We start from the raw sequence: 15,853 nt of genomic DNA, 5'->3' as shown, positions 1-15,853 counted from the left end.
ACAGCCCCTAGAACATGCCCTTTCCCTTCTCTGGGCCTCAACACCCTTCTCTGTAAAATTGAGGAAGTGGGAATAGAGGATCTTAGGGGTTGCCTCCAGCTCTGAAATTCCAGGGATCTGTGAAATTATGAATCTAGATTCTGTGGAATCAATAGTAACTGAAGTCAAGGATCAAGCTGGATTCAGAACTGCAACTAGAAAACCAGCCATCTGGGACAAATCTTGGAAAAGTGGATTCTGATGGCCAAATTTGGCCACAGGTACAATTTTCCTGGAAGAGCAGGTGTCCCTTACTACTACTGAACTGCAACTTCACCAATTTGTCCTTCAAGAGGGCTCACCTTCCCCTTCAAACCACTGCACGAAGATAGTGGTCTCCAGATAACTTCAGAAAGCAAAGAAGCATAGCCCCTCTAGATGTTGGTACCAGGGACAAAGCTGCAACTTCCATACTCTGGTTCTGGCTCTGGTTATATTGAATTGAAACCTGCATATTCAAATGAACTGGATCCAGGCATCTCTAAACAGTGAGCAGACTTAAGTGACAGATTGAATCTTCTACCTTTCATTCTGCTGTTCTGATGTTACGCAAATATGGCCTTGGAGTTTGCAGCTCCATTTCTCAACTCAGAATCTAGAACCAGCCTATTATACCATCCGCTTTGCCTGAAGACCAGCTGGCTAGGGTGTCTTAAGCATATGCTCAAACATCAGTAAACAGAGAATTCTGCCAACAGAGGCGGGGAGAGACAGAGAAAGAGGAAGAGAAAGAAGAAGAAAGAAGAGGAGGAGGAGAAATCAGAGGACAAAGCAACTGGAACTAAACTATGAACAATGAGATATTTGGAATAGTCTTGAAGACAAGCAACAGACCAAGACTGAGATAGAACTTAGTCCTACTAGAGAGACAGATTCAGGTCTTTCTAGCAAGGAAACCTTGGGTGCAAAGGAGGGCTCAGATTTGAAGGAGACAATGTAGGGAATGGGAGGGGAGGTTACAGAAAAGACACAGGACTTGGAGCTAGACCTAGGTGTGTGATCCAGATAATATATCTATATATATATAATATAGGCTGTGTGACATTGGTCAACCTCCCTCCCCTTTCTGATCCCAAGAAAAGATGATGATGGTGGTGGTCTTGAGCTCCTTTTCCTTTTTACCCTACTATGAATCTGAATCCTCTGCTGGAAATTTTTCATTCAGCTAAGAATAGAACAAGTTTGCCATTGAGAGGGAAGAGGCCTAGGAGATGCCCATTCCCCAAAGATGGACAGGACTAAAGTTGGGATCTGTATTCTAGCACTTTAACAAACTCTTTGTGTCTTCCAGGAGATTACATGGTCATGACTGTTTCTTTTGACCTAAGCCGGCGGATGGGCTACTTTGCCATTCAGACCTATATCCCTTGCATACTGACTGTGGTACTCTCCTGGGTTTCCTTTTGGATCAAGAGAGACTCCACCCCTGCTAGGACATCCTTGGGTAAGTTGAATTCGCTTGAGCATCCAGTGCAGCATAGGCACATGACTACAGCCTAACTTCTTCATGGGGGAAAAGATAGTTATCTAATTGGGGTGTTGTTGGGGAATGAAAAGAGAGACTTAGGAGTCTAGAGAACTGAGTTCTAGACCCAGCTCTGCCACTTATTGTGTGATCTTAACTACCATCAGACCCAGTTTCCCCATTTGTAAAATGAAATAGCTGGACTAGATGCTAAGGGCCTTTCCAGCTAGAACATTTAAGGATTCCATTATTCACTCGTGGAAATACCACTTGAACCATTATACATAGGGTACAGTCTACCACGAAGGGCTAGGGCTGAAAAGCTCAGGGTGGGAGTGGTAGGGAAATAGTACAGGGAAAAAGCAGCATCCATTGTGATATTTTCTTGACATTAGTTAATTGTTTTGTGTGGCAGTTTGAAATCCAAATTCTGGGTATTTAGGGGGTATTTCTGCATTTCCACTCTTCATCCTATGACCATTCGTCATTTACATAATTAAAAATTATTTGAACTGTTGTTAGCTCAGATGATTACAACATGGTGTTGCTGAAGTCAAAGATGATATTGACGAATCCTCACGTAAGCCAGTTGGCTATAAACTCATCCGTATTTCAGACAGTTTGCATTAGCAAATGCATGCATTATACGAAGGTCTTTTGTTTAAACTATTTCTTTTCATTCTGGGTATTATCATGGAACAATAGTTCCATGGGCTATGGAGCAGTTGTTAGATAAGAGAAGTGAGTGTGGATTGGGCACTAAGCAGGAGGTGAATATGACAGAATGAGCATGAGAGAGAATGAGTGTCCAGGCACCAATCCCTGGAGCTAATTCCCTGGAATAGACCTTTGCTAATCAAAGTCTTTGAGTATGGACCCTTGGATTGATTACGTTTTTAAAGTGAGTGAGTCAGTCTTTGAATCGTGGGTTCATGGGGGGGGGTGTGTTTTGGGGCCAGGAAGAGATGAACTTCCTGTGCAGCCATGGGGCCTAAGGTTGACCCAGAAAGTGGTGCAAAGATTTGGGAAACAGTGACAAGAGAGCCCTTCCAGATGTTGAACGTCTGAATGGCCCAATTCTGAGCCTCCTCTAGTTTCTGCTGAAAAAGAAGGAGTGTGCAGGGAAGGAGCTCATAGGCCAGAGCCTCAAGCCAGAATGAGTCAGGGCAGATGGCAAAGTGGGTGGGGCTGTCACAACAGGAGGAATGAAAAAAGTGTGATCTCCAGATGCCAATCAATTAACAAGCAGTTATTAAGCACCTACTATGTACAAGGAACTGGGTTAGACTCTGGGGTTACAAATACAATGAATACTACAATCCCAGTTCTCAGAGATCTTATGTTCTAGTGTGTCTCACAATTCTTCCAAGCCACTCTCTCTGTCTGTCTCTCTCTCTCTTTCTCCCTTCCCCACACACATACGCATATGCACATACGTACACGTATGCACACACATGCACAATACAAGGACTCAGTCTAGACTTGTAACTAAGCGATAGAATATATACCTCTCCTCCCCACCCAGACCCGTTTTCTGGGATGAATGACCAGGCTTGGCAGCTTCAGGACTGGTTTGGAAGAGCATGCCATGTAGACCTGTGACATATGCATGGTATTTCCGGCCCTCACAAAGATTCTTTCTTCCACCCCAATACCAGGCCTTCCCTCTTGGTTGGTGTAGCAATAAAAGGTGTATACTCCCCTTGCTGCTGCCATCGTCCCCTGCCTCCAGGGGCAATGGAAATTGCCTGCAATCATCACACTTGGCTAATGGACTGCTCCACATTTTCTCTAAGAATCTACTCTGCTTCCTTCCTCCCCCCAATGCCATGATAATCATCTGAAAGCCTGGGGCTGGTGGGTAGGGGTGACAGAATAATTCTCCTACAGGTGCCATTTGAGAGCAGGAACTTGAGCAGAGGCCCAAGGGGTCAAGGGCAGAGGGGTGCTGGGTAAGAGAGCAGAGGTTGAGGTATCTTGGTGGAAATGAGGCACCATGTGGCCTTCTTCAGAGGGTCCCATCAAAAACCCATGTCCTTATGGGGCATCTGAGGATGAGAAGGCTCTGAGCCCATTTCCTCTTTGGGAGCACCAACCTTCCCATCCATCCCCAGCTCCCAACAAGGCTCAAGGCCTCCAAACTCCTGGCCAAGGCCACTTAGATCTCCCCTTTCCAGTCAACCAGCTGGGAAGTTCCAGGGATTGAAAGAAGGACATCAACATGAGCTGGGACTGGGGTCATGGCAGGCCGGAGAGCTGGAAGATGAAGCCCAAGGACAGAACAGTGAGACCATTTCATAGAAACAAAGCAAGGAGAGGGAGGGAACATGGAAACCAGGAAGGGCATGGATAGGGAAGCAGGTCAAGAGGAGTGAGGCCAACATGGTAGAGGGAGTACCTGCTTCTCTCTGCCTCAGCAGTCTCTGAGCCTCTCTGAGGATCCTGGGCAAGGTTGTTCCATCTCTAGGTCTGAGAAAGAGCGGGAAGAAAGGACTCAGGAGATTTTTAAGAGGTGCAGGAGAAAGAATGCTGCACATGGGATCAGGGGGCGCCTTAGTTGGAATCCTGGGTCTACTGCTGACTGCCTTAAGACCTTGGTTGAATCACTTCATATTTGCATCCTCGTTTAACTCATCCATAATTATATAATATTAATAATAATGATTATTTCTCTGGCCCTTTTAAGGCTCACAAAGCATTTTAATATGCTATTACGTTGGCTCCTTGCAACACTCCCATTAGGTGCTATTGCTATCCCCATTTCAAGACGAATAAAGTGAGGCTCAGAAAAGTTGTGCATCTGGCCTGAAGGTACACAGGAGAGCTCCTACTGGAAGCATTCATTTAGTGCCAGGAGCAGCATGTTCTTTATAGCTCACCCTGCCCCGTCTACTCCATGCCCTTTCCTCTCTCTCCAATTCAGTCATGCAGTAACTTCCCTAGGGGTCCAGGTGGGATAGGAAACTTGCACCCTGCTTCCCAGACTCTCTGCCAGTCACCTTCCCCCCCCCCCACACACACACACACTAGTATTTTCCACGTGTGTCTCTCGGCACTCTAGCATGCATTGCCCAGTTTAGTCTGACAAAGTCAAGAATCAGAGAATCATAGACTTGGAGTTGGGAGAGAACCACTCATCCCAGCTGCCCTCACTTTACATCTGGGGAAAGCAAGGCCCAGAGACATGAAGCAGCTTCCTCACCGTCAGATGCTGTGAGAATCAGAAAGGAGATTCAAAGCTAGTCTCTTATGACCCCCAAGGCTGCCACCCCATGTCTCCAAATAGACAGGTTCTGCTTGGTGCCAGAGGGCAGATTGAATGACCATTTGTCAGGGATGCTATGGAGAGGATACCTGCCAGGGTACCAAACTGGACTAATTTATCACTGAAGTCCCTTCTAACTCTGGGACTCTGTGTTAAACCTTAAAGCACTGAGTACACACCAGTTATTGGGGTTACTGTCCCCAACCCTTTAGGTGAATGAATGAATACCAGGAGACAGAGTACAACTGGATACAAGAAAGGCCTTTGTGCCAAGGTTGGGTAACCAGGAGGAATCTGGCACACAAGCAGTATGAGTTGGGACCAGACAACTTCTAGGATTCTGTAACCTCTGAAAAGCAACCCCCTTTCTACTGCTGAAGGTCATTTCTGGTCAGTTCACTGCATTATCATACCAGTAGTCACTGCTGATCTGGTGATTCCCTGGAGACAAGATGTGCCAAATCCAGAGGATCTGTGACCTCTGTGAAAAGGAGAGGGTCCAGAGAACACATTTCTGTGAGGACCTTTCCACAGGGGGCTTCCACATCCACACTGCACTCTCACACATCCCCTGCCCCAGGAGCTGGGGGGTAGAACCATGGATGCCCCTGATCTTAGCATCAGTGAGATGGCAAAGAGTTCTGCATTCCCTCCAAACACTTGGCACTGGTGTTCTCCCAGATGAATGATGTTGGTTTGAGTGATTGTAGTAGAAAAAGTGCTAGTTATGGAGACAGAATATTGGGTTCAAATCTCACCCTTGATACTTAGTAATAAGGTGAACTTAAATAAGTGATTTTGCTTCCTTGGGTCTCATCTGTAAAATGGAGATACTACTACCTACCTACCTCACAGTAAACCTGAAAGTGCTCTAGAAATATGACCTGTTCTTAGTTACACTGGCTTTTTCCATGGCTTGAATTGAGTAATGATAGCATGGGGGTGGGAAACTGCATCCACTGAAGTGTGCCCATGGTATGGCATCAAGTGAATGAGACCTGCAAAAAAAAAATCAGCTTTAAAATACAAGATGGGAGAGGCATAGCTAGACTTCAGCTTATCTGAAAAAGACCTGGGGGTTTTAGTAGACCACAAGCTCACTATAAGTCAATGTGGTAACATGGCAGTCAAAAAGATGAATGTCATTTTAGATTGCACTAAGGGAGGTAGAGCTTCCAAGACAAAGGAGACAAGAGAAGCCATTATCTTATTAAGTTCAATGGATTTTCTTGTAAAATATCAAGGTCCCCCTTACTGTACGTTTTCAAGATCCACTTGGGGTGATTACTGAGTCCAAGTTTTACAGAACAAATACTTTTATTAAGGGAAATTGTTCTGTGAAGTTTAAATTCAGTCAAAGGGCCACACTTGAGGACCTAGAGGGCCACAGGTAGCCTTGAGGCTGCAGGTTCCCCACCCCTGACCTAGAAGTTTCTGAGGTCTCTTACATCTCTACCATTCTAGATTTTGTGACTCAGTTAATTCATTCGTACTCTTAGAGCAATGGAGGAACATAGACTGTTAGGGAAGGATGAACCTCCCTGGCAGGTGGCAACCCAGCCTTCCTTGTATAGGGATATACTCTGCCCTCATTGGAAACCCCCATCCTGCCTTCTAGGACCAAGCAGAACCTGCCTATTTGGAGAGACAGGGCAGAGGATTGTATGAAAGTGCTCCAACCTTGGGGTCAGAGGAGACACCTCTATTGTTTACTGTGTGAACATGGACAAGACATTCCAGTTTCCCCATCTATAAAATGAAATGACAAAACTGGATGTTCTCTAAGGTCTTCTGATTCGATACTCTTATTTTAAGGAGAAGGAAAGTAAGGTCCAGATTTCCTTAAGGCCACACTGGTGGGGTCAGTAGCAGAGACCGAATTCAAACCCATGTCTCCAGACTCCCAGTGCTCTAGTCTATCCACCATGTCATTCTTTCCCTCTCCCTATGGAAGCACAAAGTCATCCCCTGACCTCTGTTGACCTGGGAGCACTAAAGGATTACATAACCACCTTCTTTAAGGACTGTCCCACCCCTGAACTTGGCATTGGATGGGGTAGGGGCAGGCCAGGCCTCTTCCCCATTGAAGAGCTTGCTTTTCATTTGCTCAGTAAGCCCTGTTGGGGGGCATGCCCCTTCCCATAAACAGCCACTGACATTATCCCTCCTGGTCTTTCAGGGATCACCACTGTGCTCACCATGACCACCCTGAGCACCATTTCCCGAAAACACCTCCCTCGTGTCTCCTACGTAACTGCCATGGACCTCTTTGTCTCTGTGTGCTTCATCTTTGTCTTTGCCGCCTTGATAGAGTATGCCACACTCAACTACTTAGTGGGGAACAGGAGGCTGCTGGCAGGTGGCAGCAACCGAAGATCCAGGCAGGTAAGTCGGATGCCAGAGGACAAGAGGAGAGGGCATCACTGTCAGGGTCATTAAAGGAAGAGGAAAGGTTGAGTGAGAGAGTTGGGTATTCCCCACCTATCTCAGGAGTCTGGGGCACTCTAAGGGAGTTCCCCCAAATACCTCTGCCCACCCCATGACTATCCCCTTGGATAATGCCCACAGCCTGAAAAGAGGAGAAGAAGAAGGAGGTAGAAGTCCCATCTTCTGGTTGGCAATACTGGAGGGAGGCAGATAAGTGCCTGAATTCAATGCCTCTGGAATGGATGGTAGGTTAGAGAGGGGAGAAGTAGAGAGCTGCCCCAACATAGAAAGGGCTACACGCCTTGTGACATGGTGGGTTCATCCTCACTGAGTCCTGGAAGCAGAGGCTACTTTTAAGGTTATGTTTTAGTGGGAATTCCCTTTTGAGTTGAAAAATCTGCCTCCTGAGGTCCTCTCAACTCTGCCATTCTGGGAGAAGGAGGGGGTGGGCTATTAAGCTTCTGGTTCTGCACCTCAGTTTCCCCAGTGTTTCAGCTCCTCCTGGGAACTAATTCAACAAAACAGGACTTTGGACCCAAGTGTTTCTCCTCTTCTCAAATATTGATCTCTTAACTCCTGAAGAATCCTGGCTCTTGCTTTTAGGCCTTGCCAGGGTCCTCTACAGGAAAGCCCTTTCCAGCCCTGCTTGTCTGTTTTGAAGGCAAACTGAATAGAGAGACATTAAATCATTTGCCCAAAGTTTGGTAAAAATCACTTTTTCTAGCTCCCAGGGAAATTCGGCTCCAACAAATCCCATCCTATCAAATAGCCCTGTATAACACAAACCTTTCCAAGCCCTAAGTAATGATCTCTTAATTCTGAGCAATTCTAAATGCATTGCCATCAGAATGGGAGTGACTGTTTAGAGTACCTATTGATGGGAGCTGGCCTGTACTGGGCCCTGGAGAGAACGTGGATTCTATGGTTGTATATCTATTGCTCCAGCCCAAGAACAGAAGAAAAGAATTTCTGTTGTGTTGACTCAGAGATATAGCCAATAGCAGCCTCAGAGAACACAGAGATGGGGCACCTAGATCAACCCTTTTCTCACCCCTTTTCCTGGAGGTCTTCTCCCCACCCACCCCCATTTGACGTATAGAGAATATGAAACCCAGAGAGAGGGAAGGGATTCACCCAAGGTCACACAGCTAATCACACAGCAAGGGGGCTAGGGAAGTCCTAGGCTTAACTTAATATTAACTGATCCCTCCTTTCCTCTGTCATCTTCTTGGTTTCAGCGTCCTGTCAGCACCATGGCCAGCGCTGGTGCCATTGCCAGTGCCAGGGCCAGCCCCAGGGCCAGTCCCATTGCCAGTGCCAGTCTTGGTGCCACTCTTGGTGCCAATCTCAGTGCCAACCCTGGACCCAGTCTTTGTGTCAGTACTGGTGCCAGTCTTGGTGCCAGTGCCACTTTTGGTGCTGGTCCTGGTGCCACTTTTGGTGCTGGTCCTGGCGCCACTTTTGGTGCTGGTCCTGGCGCCACTTTTGGTGCTGGTCCTGGCGCCACTTTTGGTGCTGGTCCTGGAGCCGTTTTTGGTGCTGGTCCTGGAGCCGTTTTTGGTGCTGGTCCTGGCACCTCTTTCGGTGCTGGTCCTGGCACCTCCGTCGGTGCTGGTCCTGGCACCTCTTTTGGTGCTGGTCCTAGCCCCACTTTTGGTGCCAGTACTGGTGCTAGCGTCAGTGGCATGCCTGCCTTCACTGCCATCACCATCACCAGCAGCATGCCCTGGGTCCCAGATAGAGTAGAGGAAGAAGAGGACGACGATGAGGAGGAAGAGGAAGAGCAGGAGGAGACCACTTGCTGCCCAGGGAAGGAGTGCCAGCAGTTCTTCTGCTGCATTGAAGATTGCCAGAGAGGCACCTGGAGGGAAGGCCGTGTCCGCATCCACATCTCCCGCCTGGATACCTACTCTCGCGTCTTCTTCCCCACTGCTTTCCTGCTGTTCAACATTGTGTATTGGATCGCCTATCTGTACCTCTAAATGCCCTGTTTCCATGGGGAGAGGCCACCGATGATGATCTGGAGGGGCCCCCCCAATCATGGCTAAGGGGAAAAAGAAGCAGCTGGAAATGTTGTTGTCTTGTATCTTTTTTGCTGTTCCCCAGCTAACTCTTCCTGGATCTTGCTTTTGCTAGATCTTGACTCTGCCTCCTTGTCCCCTGGGGTGACCCAGACACCTCCTAAGAAGGCTCCTTGTCTCCCTGTTTGCAGTTGAGTGAGTCCCATGTGCCCTCTTCCCTCTTTCTTATATCTTGATCTTGGTTGATAGAACCTTGGACAACTCCCAGTTATCTCATCCAATTTGGAATGAGGATCTGGATTTGAATTCTAGCTCTTGTATTTACTATCTCTGTGACCCTGGGCAAGTCATTTCACCTCTCTGCCTCAATTTCCTCTTCTATAAAATTAGGGAATGGGATTAGATAACCTTTGATCTTTGGATCTGTAAAATGAGTGCCTTGGTCTAGGCCACTGCACCATAGATTTTGAGATAGAAGAAACATCAAAGACCATCTAGTCCAATTCCCTCATTCTAGAGAGGAGAAAATGAAGGCCCAAAGAGGAGAATGGTTTGCCTAATGTTACACAAGTAGTGAATGGCAGAGATTCAGACCTTGGTCCTTCAGCTTCAAATCCATCACTGTCCCCACTGCCCCATGATATCCCTGAGTGAGCCCCAGAGTCCCCTCTTGCTCAAACAGTCTAGCTTCTGGAGCTTGCAAGTGACCATAAGAAAAGAGGAGCCCAGAGAAGGGCCTCCAGAGAATCCAGAAGAAAGGAAGCCAGGAGAAGCTGCATTCACAGCTGCTTTGAGGTGATAGCATTGTTTCTTTCTAAGTCCAAAAGGCAAGAAGGTGCAGGTTCATTGACATGCTACTGAGGCAAGTCGCTGGGCACTTTGCTCTTGCACTGCCTGGGGTCCACTAAGAGTTAAGTTGATGGGTTCCACTCTCACCTATGACATTCCAAAATAACCATTTGTTCCGTGAGCTGTATTTGTAACATAATCCATACACTGTAGCCTTGGGGATCTGAGGTGCACAGAGCCCAGTTCCCCACAATTCATCCCAGAATTAGGTAGTAGGGCCCTCCTATCCCACCAAAATTGGCCAATTGGTCCCAGCAGCTGGCTTAGCCATTAAGGCACAAGCCCCCCCTCCTTCTCCAAAAGCTCAATTCCTGGCTCAGTCTCAAAGGACTAGGTAGCCCCAACCCTACACCCTTTTAGGTAAATGGTTTTCCAGTTAGATAGCGGTCTATCTGACCAAGTTGAGGGGAGGGTATCTGGCACATACATGGTTAAAAGTAAAATTAGGGACCTCGCACATCATCTTTCCCAATTCCAAGACTTTCTAGACAATGAAACTAAAGATCAGAGAGGTTCTGTGAATTGCTCAAGGCCACACAGCTGGTTTGTAGCAGATCTGGGTCAGTTCACATACTGCTGATGCCGTGGTTATCCCTATTACCAATCCTTCTCTCCCCTCTCCTAACTGCCCTCCCAAGTCTCAGAGGCAGGAAGGCCTCTGTGAGTGTGAGCCTCCCCACAATCCCTTGCAGAAGAAAAGGGTCAGTGTCGGGGCCCGAATTGGACAACTCCCACTCCTGTATTCTCAGTATTCTCTCTGCCCCACCCACTAGCCCAGGTCAGCAATTAATACAGTTTGGTCAGTGGAGACTGGTGCTGATGTTTCCTCAATTTCTCCTTCTAGTTCAACTTCTAGGTAGCTTCTAGTTCTCTCCCTTGGGCACCCTCAGCACCCTACCACCATAGAAATTGGGATATAAAAGCTTTCTCAGGCCCTGGATATGATATAGACGTATAGTTTGAAATCACTTAGACCATTTAAGTTGCATCCCCTAAATACATCCCTGGTCTACAGCCAAGCACAGCACATAATCTGGCCTGCAGCACCACACACCACTCAGCTTTCTCTCCAGGGGCAGAATCACATGAACACCTCCGATCCTTTCCATCCATGGAGTTCAACTTGTTTTCCCAGGTGCCTCTACCTATATGATCTCCTTTGAGCCTCTCTCCCTCTCTGAGAGAGGCAAAGCAAGAATCATTCTCCCATTTTCTAGACAAGGAGACTGAGGTTAGATGAGAGGAAGCCACATAGTTGAGCCAATGGCTTATGAAGCCAATGGCATTGTGAGTCATGCAGGCATCTGCCATCATTTGCAATGCCTTAGGATGATGTAGATGCCACAGGGGCCTGCTGTCACCCTTCTAAGACAAGCAACAGAGCCAGGCATCTGGAAAGTTCATCAGTCCAGTCAGCAGTCACTTCAGTTCCTGGGTTGGGGGTGTGGCATTCGCCAGCTGCCCCAAACCACTAATCTGACTACTGTGGCACAATGATTCCCATTGACCAGGGCACAACCCAAGTCCAACCCTTGCATGGTGCCTCTACCAAGGCAGGGACACTGATTAACAAACAAGACCTCATCAAGTCTTACAAAAGTCCAAATTGAAGCTATGTGTCCAGTAGAGCCACCCAAATAACCTCCTCTGGCTCTGGGTCCCCCTAGCAGTGACCTTGGATGATCCCTAATGCTTATGAGCTGTGAAAGCAATGTATTGGTGTATTTATGTTGTTGTAATGGGGTGGGGGGTGGGGGGTGGGCAAAGAGACCAGTCTGCTTTCTTCAATTAAATGTCAGGGCAAAATATTAAATCTGTTATTGAAGTATGCACTAAAGGTGTCTCTTGTGTGTTTGCTTCTCTGATGTAGGGGACATGTTTGTGTTTGAAATCTGAGAAAAATAGCCTGGGTCACTCTTAGCCTAATCTAGGTGCCTCAGGATCCTAGCCAGGTTCTCTCTACCCATCCTTGGAAGGCATGTTCCCAGAGGCCTGCACTCTAAAGTGGAAGAGCCAAGAGCTCCCCACACACAACAGGCTTCTCCCTGTCCCTCAACAGTTTCCCAGGTCTTTTGGCTTTGCCCAACATTCTGAAGGCTCCCTTCTTCCCCCCACACTTCCCCCTCTGATTGATTGGGCATTTAAGATGTGGTGTTCAGGCAGGATCCCCACAGAGCCAGCACACATTGTCAGAGTCTGGAAAAGGGAGGTGATGGAACAAGACACAAGACAAGGTGGGGGGGCAGAGTACGTAGGGAGAATAAAGTACATAAAAGAATAAAACAAGGCATCTAGAATGCTTCAAACTTTGCTGAGCTTGGCTCAGTCCACTCTATTCCCTGCCAAAAGAAAAGAGCCACTTAGGAACATAATCCAGATGGTGTTATGGGAAATTCCATGTGGAAAACCATTGGGCCTGGGTCTGATGCTTTATAACGCCACCTCAGTTATCCAGAGGCCATGCATCTGCCAGTCTTGTCTAGCTAGAACTTTGCCAAGAACCCAGAAAGAAGTGAAAAAGACCTCTCATGAGCTAGGAGAGAAAATGGAAAATCCATACACTGGAGTTCATACACTTTATTCAGAGGGGGAGATACCTTCAGCCTTTCCCTCAGAAGCAAATTACTTTTATTGTTGCACATAGTTCTAATAAACAGCTTTGTTAGCTGGTAACCCCTTCGTAGCAGAATAAAAACATTGTATTAGAAGGGGAAGAAGGCTATTGCACTGAAAATGAACAGAAAAAGAAAGTCTGACAGCGGAAACAGGAAAACTATAAAGAGCCCTCACAAGAACTCACTAAATCCAATGCTCTAGGAACATATTGCAGAGGAGAAAATGGCTCCCCATCCTTCACTAGGCTCTAATGACATCACCCAGAACGATGCTCACAATGAACACTCCATCTCACAAAGAAAAGCTTCACTTAGGTTCACTGTCCTCTGTTTAAAACCTGTGACCAGACACTTTCACAAGATTTCAATTCCCAGTGGTCAAAATGTTAAAAAATAATAATAAAAAGCCAACAGAGAACAATTTCCTTATGCAGAGTCCTAAGACATATAGTAGGAAATTCAAGTGTATGATCCTTCCCCATTGATAGCCAGTAAATGAATAGTCACCATCTAAAGAAACGCTGCATGGATTCAAACAGGATCTGTGACTCCATCAGCAAGAATCTCTCAGTCCTGGGCTCAAAAGATGCTTGTATTCTCACAAGGGAGCATACTCCCAGCTGAGAGATCCATCAAGATAGAGAGGAGTTAACAGCCTCTAAGTAATCAAAAATCCTTTCTCTTAGGTCCCTCATCCCCCATGGCAGTCAGATCTGAACCCTGGAAAGTGTGTTCATCATAGATAAGAACTTCTCTTTGGACTGAGGGATCCACCTCCTGGAAGGATGGAAGAGTGGGGTGGGGAGAGGGTTCTCTGAAACATGGCCTTTAAGACAAAGGTTCATGTGGAAAGGGGACTCTATTGCACTCAACTTGACCTAGGTGGTATTTATGCTGCCAAGTATTTTCTCTACCCTGGGGTCAAGTGCCAAGCATATTCCCAGCCTCAGTTGATCTGTGCAGGTCCTAAAAAGTTACAATGGCTCCCGGCATAGGCCGATTTTAACAACAGTAAGAAACTTCTGGTATGGGAACACTCTCCAGCAACACAGATCAGATTGCAGTCTGTCTTTGACTTGGCCTATAAATCCTTGGGAGTCCTAGAGACACTCTCAAAGGCCAATAAATCCTGGGCAGGTAGGCAATTCAGGCAACACTTGATATCCATTTTAATAAGAATCAGGGAGAGGCAGGTGCATTTGATCCTCAGAGAATTCCCAGACCTTGTTTTATTGATTTTGCCTCCTTCCCCACAAGCTTTTCATGGGGCCAGACTTGCTCCTGGGGAATCAAACTGATTGGTTTTTGGATCAGCAGTGCTGATGAGCAATGAATTTGCTGATGGCTTGTGAAGTGGTCAGAGCTAAATAATAGAAAGGAGGAAGAATTCTTTCCCCTCTCAGAGCCTCAGTTTCCTCCTCTGCAAAATGAGGTGGATGGACTAGATTCCTTCCAGCTCTAAATCTTCCATGTAAAATAAGAGAGATCTGGCTCCTTCTGTCAAGGCATTCAGAAAGGGGGCACCAGCAATAAGCTACATGATATCACAGGTTTAGAACTGAAAGGGACATTGGAGATCAATGAGTCTAACCTCATTAGTTTGCAGGTGAAGACAGTAAGGCCCTGAGAAATGATGTCACTTTCTCAAAGTTACAAGGACAGGAAGGCATAGAGCTGAGATTTGAACCCAGTTACCCTGACTTTAAGACCAGTTTTCTTTCCACTGCCTGATGATTTCTCAGATCATGGAAAGATCAGTGTGAGTGGAAAGAGTGGGAGAGGATTACTGGAGGCTGAGAGCCTGAGCTGACCCCTGAACAAAGGAAAATGGAAAGTATCACATGAGTCCAGATTTTGAGATGGAAGGGACCTTAGAAACTGTCTCACTTGCCTTCTCAGTGGGGGTGGGGGGGAGGACCTGGAGGGAGAAAGAGAATTTGAAACTCAAACATATTTTTAAAATGAATACTAAAAATAAATATTTGTGAAAAAGGAACCATATATTCCCAATTCCTCTACTGTACAGATGAATGTTAGGGCCTAGGGAGGGGTAAGAGAATCTGTTAACAGTGCAGCTTAGAAGCAGTCAAGCCTGATTTATACTTGGGTCCTTTGATTCCAAACCCAGCTCTAATATAGATAATCTAAAAAAATGGGAAGGAATTCCAGGTTGGGGGGGGGGGCTAATCATCAGGAGCAAATTCACAGAGTTAAGAGAGTACTTGCTATATTTGGGGACCCGTGCAGTTACAGCAGAAAATGGTTCAACCCATAAGACCCAACACAACGCAAGTAGTCTCAATGGTCAGAAGTCTGTGAGAAAGCTGGATATGTAAGAAGGGTGCCCACTGTAAAGAAATGAATTGATGCTTTTCTCTGGTTCACATAACTGAAAGGAGAGCCAGTGTGAAAAAGTGGGAAGAGCCCTGACTTTCAGGTCAGGAGACCTGAGCTCAAAGCTCGTGTTCATTTCAGAACCACGGACAAGTCACTGCTCAGAAACTGTTTCCTCCTGCTTACAATGCGGAGATAAAAAGTGCACTGCCTACCTCCTAGGGTAGGGCCTGGCAAATCAACCAGTCAACAAGCATTTATTGAACACTTATTCTGCGCTAGGCACCATGCCAAATGATAAGGATGCAGTGAAAAAATAAAATCAATGCCAGCCCTCAGAGAGCTTATATTCTAATGGGAGAGACAACACCTAAATGAATAGGTACATACAATATACATACAGAGGAGATGGACAGGAACCTTAGAGCAAAAGGGGGGGAACCAGGAAAGGCAAGGAGGGAGAGCATTCTAGGTATGAGGGACAACCAGTACAAAGGCATAGAGATAAGAGATAGAGTGCATCTGAAGAACTGAAAGAAGAACAGGACGGGGGAGGGGAGCAGAATTTATGAAGATTGGAAAGTCAAGTTAACAAGCGTTTATTAAGTACCAGGCACATTATTAAGTTCTGGGGCTACAAAGAAAGGCAAAAACAATACGTGTCCTTAAAAGAAATTGCATTCTAATGGGGGAGACGACAAACAACTAGGTACAAACAAGCTACATATACAAGATAATTTGGAGGAAATCTCAGAGAAAAGACACTAGCATAAGTGGGACCAGGAAAGATTTCTTACAAAAAGATTATATTTTAGTTGGGACTGGAAGTAAGCCAGGA

At 46.4% G+C, this 15,853-nt stretch overlaps 1 protein-coding gene across 1 annotated transcript in view; it reads left to right on the top strand.

The window, feature by feature from the left end:
• Nucleotides 1-11,876, top strand: part of LOC140516204 (gamma-aminobutyric acid receptor subunit gamma-4-like) — a 63,224-nt gene extending 51,348 nt beyond the window's left edge. The window contains exons 8-10 of the mRNA XM_072627227.1: nucleotides 1,331-1,483; nucleotides 6,949-7,154; nucleotides 8,435-11,876. Coding sequence (XP_072483328.1) covers nucleotides 1,331-1,483; nucleotides 6,949-7,154; nucleotides 8,435-9,178 — 1,103 coding nt within the window. The 3' untranslated portion in view covers nucleotides 9,179-11,876. The remainder of the gene's footprint in view (nucleotides 1-1,330; nucleotides 1,484-6,948; nucleotides 7,155-8,434) is intronic.
• Nucleotides 11,877-15,853: the final 3,977 nt, after the last annotated feature.

The sequence above is a fragment of the Notamacropus eugenii genome, chromosome X (genome assembly GCF_028372415.1).
Source record: "Notamacropus eugenii isolate mMacEug1 chromosome X, mMacEug1.pri_v2, whole genome shotgun sequence".
Taxonomy (NCBI): Eukaryota; Metazoa; Chordata; class Mammalia; order Diprotodontia; family Macropodidae; genus Notamacropus; species Notamacropus eugenii.
The sequence above is the reverse complement of the archived record's forward strand: the minus strand, read 5'-3'. Positions and strand labels throughout refer to the sequence as shown.